This window comes from Chiloscyllium plagiosum, chromosome 27 (assembly GCF_004010195.1).
Source record: "Chiloscyllium plagiosum isolate BGI_BamShark_2017 chromosome 27, ASM401019v2, whole genome shotgun sequence".
NCBI lineage: Eukaryota > Metazoa > Chordata > Chondrichthyes > Orectolobiformes > Hemiscylliidae > Chiloscyllium > Chiloscyllium plagiosum.
In genome coordinates, this window is record NC_057736.1 from 14,182,103 (window position 1) to 14,192,802 (window position 10,700).

General features: G+C 41.6%; 1 protein-coding gene across 2 annotated transcripts in view; it reads left to right on the forward strand.

Annotated features, from left to right (window-relative positions):
* The window catches only part of dhdds (dehydrodolichyl diphosphate synthase), a 19,814-nt gene continuing 9,114 nt past the window's right edge, over nt 1-10,700 (forward strand). Inside the window, exons 1-4 of one of the 2 annotated variants that reach the window (XM_043717470.1) lie at nt 1-492; nt 3,322-3,430; nt 4,436-4,552; nt 8,787-8,929. In XM_043717470.1, coding sequence (XP_043573405.1) covers nt 3,368-3,430; nt 4,436-4,552; nt 8,787-8,929 — 323 coding nt within the window. In that variant the 5' untranslated portion in view covers nt 1-492; nt 3,322-3,367. The remainder of the gene's footprint in view (nt 493-3,321; nt 3,431-4,435; nt 4,553-8,786; nt 8,930-10,700) is intronic. The other variant, XM_043717471.1, reaches the window with a different exon arrangement.

Below are 10,700 nucleotides of genomic sequence, written 5' to 3' on the forward strand. Positions count from 1 at the left end.
GGAGATCAGAGGAGCGGGGTTTAGACCATGACTGATTTACAGGAAAGGGGATGGGAGGCCGACGAATAAACTGGGCGACGGATTCAACTGAACGCGGAATTTACCCTTTGACCCTGAGCCGGCGACGTTGCCATTTCCCATTGGTTGGGCCCGCTGCCAAGTAGATGGTGGCCTGCGTCCGATTGGTCCCGCGCAGCCAATGGGCGGGTTCAGATGAGGGTCAAAGGACAAAAGGAAATAGAAAGGAATCGTAGAGAGCGCGGGACGTGCTGAAGATGTTCAAGATCAGGAGAGGGATCACTGTTTAATTAAAACTGGAAGCCGTACATGTAAGACAGTAATTAATAAATCCAGCGAGAAGCTGAGGAGAAACCTATTTACCCAAGACGTGGTTAGAAAGGAAAACTTGCTGCCAAGGAGCATTAAGATGCATAGCATGGTTGCATCCAAAAGGAAGATAGATAATCATGCGAGGGAGGAAAGGAATAGAAGGTAACAGCAAAATAAAGATGGGTGGAAGGAGATCTGTGTGAAGATGGGCTGAATCACCTGCTTCGAAGTATGGCGAATTGACCTCTACATCACTGAGGTCAGATGCCAACTCTCTGACACGTCTTCCTACCGTCCCCTCAATTATGACCCCACCTCTGATCACCAGGCTATCATCTCCCAAATCATCATCGGCTTCATCACTTTGGGAAATCTCCTGCCTACAGCCTCCAACCTGATAGTCCCCTGACTCTGCATTGCCTGTTTCTATCTCCTACCAAAATCCATAAACCCAACTGCCCTGGTTGACCCATTGTTTCTGTCTGCTCCTGCTCTACCAAGCTCATCTTCTCCTACCTCGACTCTGTTCTTTCCCCTTTGGTCCAGGAACTCACGACCTACATTTGTGACACAACCCATGCCCTCTTCCAAAACTTTCAATTCCCTGCCCCCGACACATCATCTTCACTATAGCCTATTACAGGCCCATTATACCTGTATCCCCCACACAGAGGGCCGAAAGGCCCTCCATTTCTTCCTCTTCCATAGGCTCAACCATTCCCCCTCCACTGACACACACAGTTGCTTGACAGAACTGGTCCTCACCCTCAACAATTTTTCCTTTGAGTCCTCCCACTTCCTACAATCCAAAGAGGTGGCTGTGGACACCCGCACGGGCCCGAGCCATGCCTGCCTCTTTGTAGGATTTGTGGAACAGTCCCTCTTCCACAACTACACTGGCACCATCTCTCCTTCCTCTGCTGTATTGATGACTGCGTCAGTGCTGCCTTGTGCTCCTGTGAGGAGCTTGAGCAGTTCGTCAACTTTGCCAACATTTCCAACTCACCCACTAATTCACCTGGACCATTTCTGACATCTCTATCTCTTTCCTCGACCTCTCCGTCTCCATTTCTGGAAACCAACTCACTACTGACATCCATTTCAAACCCACTAACTCTGACAGCTACCTTGACTACATCTCCTCTCACCCACCCTCCTACAAAAATGCCATCCCATGCTCTCCATTCCTCCGCCTCCACTGCATCTGCTGCCAGAATGAGGCATTCTGCTCCAGCAAATCCCAAATATCCTCCTACTTTAGGGACCGTAGATTCTTCTCTTCAGTAATTAGGATTCCCTCAACCGTGTCTCCTCCGTTTCTTGTACTTCTGCCCTCAAAACCCCTTCCCCCAACAGTAATGGGGGTAGAAACCCCTCAATCCTCACATACCACCCCACCAACCTCCAAATCCAACATATCATCCTTTGACATTTCTGGCACCTACAACCAGACCCCATCATCAAAAAGATATTTCCTTCCCCACCCCTGTCTACTTTCCACAGGGACCATTCATTCCATAACTCCCTCATCAACTCTACACTCCTGTGAATGTTTTCAACACACTGGTACCTTTCCCTGCAACTGCAAGAGGTGCAACACCTGCCCCTACATGTCCAAGGCCTCAAATAATGCTTCCAGATCTGGCAGAGATTTACCTGCACTTATCCAATCTGATCTATTGTATTCACTGCTCCCGATGTACCAAATGCAGACTTGGGGACTGGTTCATGGAGGATCTGCACTCTGCACCCACAAATCAACCTGACCTTCTGGTTGGCATCCATTTTAATTCCCCGGGTGACATTTCCATCCATGGCCCCTCCTCTGGCACAGTGAGGCCAAATGGAAGATGGAGGCACGTCACCTGATATTTCTCCTGGGAGCTTACAGCCCAATGGCCTCAATATTGACTTCACCAGCTTCAAAGTCCCTCAACCCCAAAATTTATCCCACGTCCAGCCCTCTCCCTCCTCCTCACCTCCCTGACCTTACCTGTCCTATCGTCTTACTGACCTATCCACTCCACCCTTCCCACTGACCAATCACCATAACCCCGTACCTGCATCCACCTATCACCATCCCACCTATCTTTCCCCAGCGCCCCGACACCCCATTTACCTCAGGACTCCGCTCGCCGGTCCTAATGAAGGGTTTCGGCCTGAAATATTAATGCTCCTGCTCTGCAGATGCTGTCTGACCTGCTGTGCTTTTCCAACTTCTCATCTGTTTACTGGCTTCCAGCATCTGCAGTCCTTACTGTCTCCAAGTCATAGTTGAAGGAGGTTGAAAGAAATATAGCTTTGCCTGATTTTAAGAGCTGTCCAACTTATCCCCATAATCTTGCAAAATAATGCTCATGAAGTGTTACTAATGTTATTCCCATTGCCTTTTGGATGTTATAATAAAATCTCCCTCCAATATCCTTTTGGATAGTGGCATTCCAGATCTTCATAACTGTCTGGGGGGAGAAGAAAATCTTCTGATATCTCTCTCTTCTTATTCTTTGACTTTTTTTTTCAATCTTTGATCTCTGGTTGCAGAGTCACTTGCCAGAGAAAGCTGTACCCCCAGGTGCTCACCAAAATATCTCATAATTTTGAATGCTTCTATTAAATGCCCCCTTAATTATCTCTGATCCAAGGAGACTATCCCAGTTTTTCCAAACTCTCTGTATATATGGAGTCCCCTATTCCTAATATTCTGCTAAAACTGGTCCTCTCCAAAGCTGCCTTGATGAAATGTGGTCATCAGAATACCTTGCATTCTTTCTAATATAAATGTATTGGTGCTTAATTCACTTCATTCTGTTGTACAGTTGATTGAAGGGAGAACCCAAAAGGGAAAACTACAAAGTTGCTGAGTTTCTTTCACACAACAGGGTTTTGCTTTGACATTGTTACTGACTGCAAGAACCCAGGAGACATTGATAAAAACTAGTGGAACATGTGATTCTCCGGTGCTTTATTATTAATTCATCTCCCAATTTATAGAATACTATCAGATCTGTGTCTGCTCTGAAGCATCCAACTTTTGACAATGTCTTGGATCCAGGAGGCAGAGCTGAATCCTGTAGAAAGGCTTTGTGCATCCATTTTGAAGGTAAATGTATTTATTTATCTTTTAAGGGTAGGTAAATTTGGTGAGAGAAATGAATTATTATGTGGGAAAACCTGTTGAAAAGGACATTTTAGTTTTCGTCAGTAAACTTTCTAAGTTGCAGCTCATTCACACACTGCTTCAGTCCTTTCTGCTCAAGTTGATGGTTACTGACCAAGCTGACCATGAGACGTTGTGTTCATTGTATTCAGAGCCTTAGATTAGATTTTGAGCAGCCTAACCCTTATTGAAAAACACTGCCTAAAACATAGTGTATTTGCTCTGGATTTCTGCTTCCAGCTTTGCTTAGCATGCCTCCCTGTATGTAACAGAGAGTATACTCCTTATGTTATCTTTCACATTAACAGGAAACAAATGCTTGTCTACATTCTTGGCTCCGGATACTATTTTTTTTAGGATGTGAGGTGATGTAGTTGTTTTATACAGGTTATAAACTTAATCAAATTCTGCAGTGCATACACAGTGTAAACATGGATATTCCCAGTTGACTTTATAGGATACATATTGTATTTGCACACTCAATAGTGCACTAATGTGTGTAATATTTTCCATTTTTATCCTTCTTCACTAGGCTGTACTAGATTTGCTGCTCTGTTGCCTTTCAATTTCATTTGATCCTGTAGTTCAATACTATGGAGAGTGGAATACGAATGCAGTGGGCAGTGTACCTACGCTGGTAGATAAGCTGCATTTTTAGCTGATGAACTCCAGCAGTATTAATTACACAATGGGAGTAGGGGAGCCCTGTCTGTCAACAACACGTGCCTAAATGATATTTTGATAGAATGGTGGGCCATGTCCTTTTACTTAAGCTTGGGGTAAGTAGAATCAGTAGAGTTTATATAAACAAAAACCTTAGCTGGTTGTTTCAATACTCTGGAGCTCAGTGATTGGTTTAGTTGACAGAAACCAATGATTTATTTCCTGTCTGAATAATTAGTCTTTGTTTAGTAAGGATTTCTAAGAGCATGTAATCCTTTTATGCAGGTTGGTCCAATGCCTGAGCATGTGGCATTCATTATGGATGGGAATCGACGCTATGCACAAAAATGTCGAGTGGAGAGAGAGCAGGGTCATTCTCAGGGCTTTGAGAAACTGGCAGAGGTATTCATCCAAATCAGCATTGTATTCTAAATGTTAATTTCCTTTCTTTGTTGAAACATCAAATAATCTTTTTTTATTTTCCAGACCAGTGGCAGTGATGTATCTAAAGGAATTTGTGTGAAATCAAAATTTGGGAGCGTTGAACGCCCCTGCCTTTTGAGAGTTTGCCTGCAACAGGCAGGTCAACTAAAATCTTGTGAAAGTCATTTGTAGGAAAAAAATTAAGCTCGGCTTCAATAAATGAAGTGACAGGAACTCAATGCTCACACACGAACCTAAGTTTACAACTGCTAGTATTTGAATACCATTTACCTGGATCTTTAAGACTCTGGAAGTTGTGAGGAGTTGAAATCCAAGACAACCTCTATAGAGTTAGAGAATTTACAGTGTAGAAGGACACCGTTTGACCTTATCATGTCTGTAGCACCTCCCAAAAGAGCTATCCAGTTAGATCCATTCTCCAGTTCTACCTCCATTGCCCTTTGAATTCATCACTTTCAAATATGTATCCGGTTGTCTTTTGAAATCTCATGTGGAATCTGCCTCCACCACTCTCCCATGCAGCGTGTTCCAAATCCTAACAATTTCTCTTGCTGACAGTCTTGAAATTGATTCCTAGTTACTGACAAACCAATTACTGGAAACAGAATATCCTTCTTTACCCTGTCAAAATGGTTCATCATGCTGAACCTCGATGAGGTCACCTCTTGATTTTCTCTGCTCCAAGGAGAATAAGCTAAATTTCTCCAGACTTTCTTTGTCTCTTAAATCTCTCATTCCTGTTGAAATTTCCTTTGCACTCACTCCGGCTTTAACATCTTTCCTTTAAATAAGCTGCCCAGAATGGATTCAGTACTTCAAATGTGGTCTGACCACTGATTTGTAGAGGTATAGCATCACTTCCTTGCTTTTATATTCTATACTGCTATTAATGAACCCAAGGATCCCATAAGCCACCTTATCAACTGTTTCAACTTGCCTGGCCACCTTCAGAGAATTATGCAATTGAACCCCTGAGGTCTCTCTGCTCCTTAAAGTTATACCGTTGAGCTGCGTTGTCTGTCTGTGTTACTTCTACCCAAGTGCATTACCTCACATTTCTCTGCATTGAAATTCATCTGCCAATTTGGCCAACTTGTCAATGTCTCTCTGAAGTTGCTCAACTTCAAGCTCACAATTTACTATTCTCACTGGCTTAGTAGCATCTGCAAATTTAGAAATTTTGCCATCATCATTCCCTTCAAATAATTTATATTGTTAAGACACAGGAGTGAACCCCTCTGCTAATATAACCAAACACCCAGAAAAGCTCACCTCGTCTCGTAATCACTTAAAATATGAGTGACACAGAACTCCCAAATTCTAGTACTTAAAAAAAATCAGTTTATTCTGTAACTCTAAAAGTGAACATTAAACAACACCTATTCAAAACTCTAAGCCCCCTTTTCTCTTAACTGCTTATTACCTGCATCCAACTCTATAACAATATACTTTTGCAATAAACACTTATTAAAATTACATCAACTTAATTTCAAAACCATAAAGTGGCTATTGTCTCCAGTGTCTGTCTTCTTTCGGCTGAAAATCTCCCTGGGTCGTCATCTTTCTTTTACTGCAAAGATGTTTTGCATGAAAAGGTACCTTTCATCGTGTTTCGATGGCAGTTACTCTGTTGATGGTAGTTATTCTGTCTGACTTCCAAAATGCTTGCTTTTTAATACCCCCAACACTGGATTTTCTCATTGGTTCCATGTTGGCAAAAACAATAAATTTAAACTCAATTGGGTTTTAGAATCCTGGGGCATAATTTAAACTGATTGCTGTTTTGACAACAATTCAGATTTAACCAACCAACTTGATATTACAAATTTTCAAATTCCAGTACACTGAAACTGTTAGTTAGTCATATGACAGGTGCTTGTAAGCTCTCAGTGCAAAACAGCATTCACTGTTTCTTAAAGGTGCAGTACACACCTTCAACTTCGTAACAATATGAATCGGAAAAAGCTAGGAACCCAACACCGCTCCTTGAAGAACACAACTTTCAACTCATTGTCAGTCTGAATAATGCCCATCCATACACACCCTATGTTTTCTATCTTTTGGACAACTTCTAATCTATGCTGCCAAGGACCTATCCATTCAAAATATTTCTAATTTGCTAACCAACCTACCATGAGGCATCATATCAAATGTTTTCTGAAAGTGCAATTATATAACATACCTAGTATTATCCTCCTCCACTGCCAGGTCAGACGTGACCTGCCCTTGACAAAGCCATGTTGACTGTCAAGTATTAACTATGTTTTCTCTACATACATATTGACTTTATCCTGTAATATGACCTCTGTCAGTTTTCTTTCCCACTATTTACATAACATTGACAGGTTTGTAGTTTCTCGGGTTATCCTTTGCCCCTTTCTTAAGCAATCGTACCTCATTTGCAATCTTTCAGTCTCTAGGCACTAATCTTGTGTTCAGAAAGGCCTAGAAAATTTCTATCAACAGCCCTGCAATTTTCTCCTTTACCCCTCTCAGCAATCTAAGATGTATCCCATTTGGACCTGGCAACTTCTCTACCTGGAGTGCTGCCAGCCCTTGCTTCTTTATCTATTACTGTACTGCTCAGGTGCTCAACACGCATGTTTTCAATTAGGCGATTGTCACCATTTTCAAAATGGAAAAGACAGAAGCAAAGTACTCATTTAGTACCTCTGCTATACCCTTTGCTTCAGTGAACAGCATACCCTGCTTTTCCTTATGTGCCCCACTCTATCCTTCACTAATCTTTTAACAGGCTTGAATTGCATTTTACTTTTTCTTTTATCACAGCCTGCCCCTCCTTTCCTCATTCTTCCTCAGCCTTCCTTAATTTGGCCTAAGCCTTTCTCCTGCATTTGAGATATCTTTTCTGAATTCTATTGCTATTAATATTCTGGTATGCATCATATGCTTTCCCCTGCTTTCTTATTTTCTCATCGCTATTCTTAGTCATTCAAGATACCCTAGCTTTCGAAAACCTTATTTATTTCTCGTGTGCTTACACCCTATTCGTCTTTCTTTTGAAATTCTCTAATTTTTCATCCACTGTTTTATCTACTGAAATATGCTTCCAGTCAACTTGGTTAAGTTCAACTTTTAAAGCCCTAAAATTTGCCCTTTTCCAGGCTGGAATCTTAATAATTGACCGATTTTTATCCTTTTACAATTTAATATTGAACTATATTATCTTATGATTGTTATTTCCCAAATACTCCCCCAATCTGACATTCTGCACTTTGCCTGTCTCATTTCCAAAATGTACTCTTTCAGAAAGTTCTCCTGCACACCTTAGAGGAATGTTTCCTCTTCATTGCCCCACACTTTACCTTTTTCCCAGTCTACCCTAAGATAATTGAAATCACCAACTATCACAACCTTACTTCTGTAAATTTTCATAATCTGTCTACAAGTCCTCTCTTCTACTTCCTCCTCACTATTTGGAGATCTATAATAAATACCTAACAAGGTCACAACTCCCTTCCTGTTTCTCACGTCCGATCATATAAATGCTAATTCAGGAACTGCATCTTGTTCAAGGGCAATGAGACTATCTTTAATCAAGACTGCTACACGTCCTTTTTTACCCACCCTCATAAAAGCCTCATAACCCAGGATGTTAAGTATGCAGTCCTGTTCTGGCTTGAGTCACGCTTCTGTCAATGCTGCTATCATATCCCCCAACAGCAATTTCTGCTCCCAGTCCCCAGGTTATTTTTCACGATTCTTTGTGCATTTACATACATAAAATTTAATCCTGCCCTTATCTCTCTCTTGGAAGGCAATCATTTCTTTGTTCACTGTCACTCAATCCTTCCCTCATTTCTTTTTTCCCATTCCCCATCTCTTTTGCCTTCTCTGGTACTTCCAAAACTAGGCCCATTAGCTAATCCACTCCCGCAACACTATTTACTCTGTCAATCCATTTCAGCTCAGATGAAGCCCATCTCTTCTAAACTGCTTTTTCCTTCTGCAAAAGTGAGCACAATGTCCCACAAATCTAAAAGTCCCTCCCTTCCACACCATCCCTCAAGTCACACAATTTCTTCCCTGATCTACCCAAACCTGGAGTAAGAAGGGTAGAATGACCACAATGCATGGGAATGAAGAGTTCCGGGAATCAAGGTTATCAATTGAGATGATTCTCTGTGAGCTGAAATGCTGAAGTGACAAGGTTTGCTTTTTTTTTTTGCAGACCCTTCGCTGGTGTTTGAACCTGAATATCCGAGAGGTGACTGTTTATGCCTTCAGTATTGAGAATTTCAAGCGCTCCAAAGAGGAAGTGGATGGACTGATGGAACTTGCACGCCAGAAATTCACGAGACTCCTCGAGGAACAGTAGGCTTTTGAAAAATTGCACTGACGATAAATACATACACCGAATCTAATAACAGGTCCTTGCTGTGTTACTCCATCACAATGACTATTAACTTCACAATCAAAGCTGGAGTATCTGGGTTATTTCATCATCTTTCCGACAATGTGTTGTGGCCATCTCTGCGTACCTTGACACTGTCCTGTCCCCCTTAGCACCTCTCTCCACCTACACAATCTCCCTCTTGCCTGACCAGAGGTATAAGGACTGAGAAAAGGTGTAAGTTGTTGGGGCAATGGCATCTAACAACAATGACCCTGACCCATTTTTGATGTGGTACGGACTCACCCAACCCAGCCGGGAGGGCTCCAGTTCACAGACTGCATTGGTATCTAGGTTTGAGGATGGAAATCAGCCAGGGTTCCTTCTCTTCATGGACTCTGAGAAGGAAAAAAGAGAATTTTCATTCCCAACCACTACCCAATGGACTTCCCCTTTCATTCCTGAATCCTCTTGGTATCCATGAACAGTTGGTTTTGCAATAATGTGTATTTCTTCAAAGCAAATTGGCACTAACATGATTGAAGAATTTAGACCATTATTTGTATTATACCTGTATTGTCTATAATGTGATTCCAGCTCCATTAGTTTAAATGGCATGGCTATTGTGTGACTTTCTTATAATGTGACATCACATGAGAATGGAACTGTCACATTATGTCAAAACTGACTGTATGTCATAACAATACTGTAAATAGCACTGAAGTGAAGAGGTATGGACTGCATCGTCCCCAATACACAAAATATCAGATACCGATTTCTCATCTTAATTTAGAATGACAAATGCCATAGATTTTAGGGGCAGTAGTAGGCCATTCAGCCCCTCAAGCCAGCTGCCCAATGCAATATGGCTGATAAGATTGTAATCTCAAATCCACATTCCCACCCATCTTTCACAATCTTGCAACCACTTAACAAGAATGTGTACCTCTGCCTTAAAAATATTCAAGGACTCTGCTTCCATCATTGTTTCAGGAAGAGAATTCCAACACTCCCAACCCTCAGAATTTTGCCTCATCTGTTTTAAAAGTGTGACCCCTGATGTTTAAATAGTGACCTCTAATTCTATATTCTCATGTAAGTGGAAACACCCTTTCCATGCATCATGTCAAGACCCTTCAGGATTTTATATGCTTGAGTTAAGGCACCTTTTCTAAACTCCAGCAGACAAAAGCCTGCCCAATCTTTTTTTCATAATTCAAACCACCCATCTTTTATATTAGTTTAGTGAATCTTCTTTGAACTATCTCCAATGCATTTACATACTTCCTTTGAAACAAGGTGACTGTTACTGTGGATGATACACAGACACGGTCTCACCTGTGCCCTATATAACTGAAGTATAACTTTACTACTTTTGTGTTCCGTTCCCCTTATGTTAAATGATAACGTTCTATTGATTTTGTCATGAGCAAATTTGGGAACCATACCATCCATCTATTCCTGTAAGTATTTTAATCAACTTGTTCATTTACCCCTACACCATCAGCAATGTATTTTCCACAATAACAATTGATATAGCACCTTATCAGAAGCCTTCTGGAAATATAGGTACAGTACATCCATTGGTTTCTTTTTATCTACAACATGTGATAACTGCCTCAAACAACTCCAATAGATTGGTCAAATGTAATGTCCCTTTCACAAACCCTGACCATGACCCCACCCCCCCACCACCAAACCATCATCTCCCAGACTGTCCATAACCTCATCACCTCGGGTGATCTCCCATCC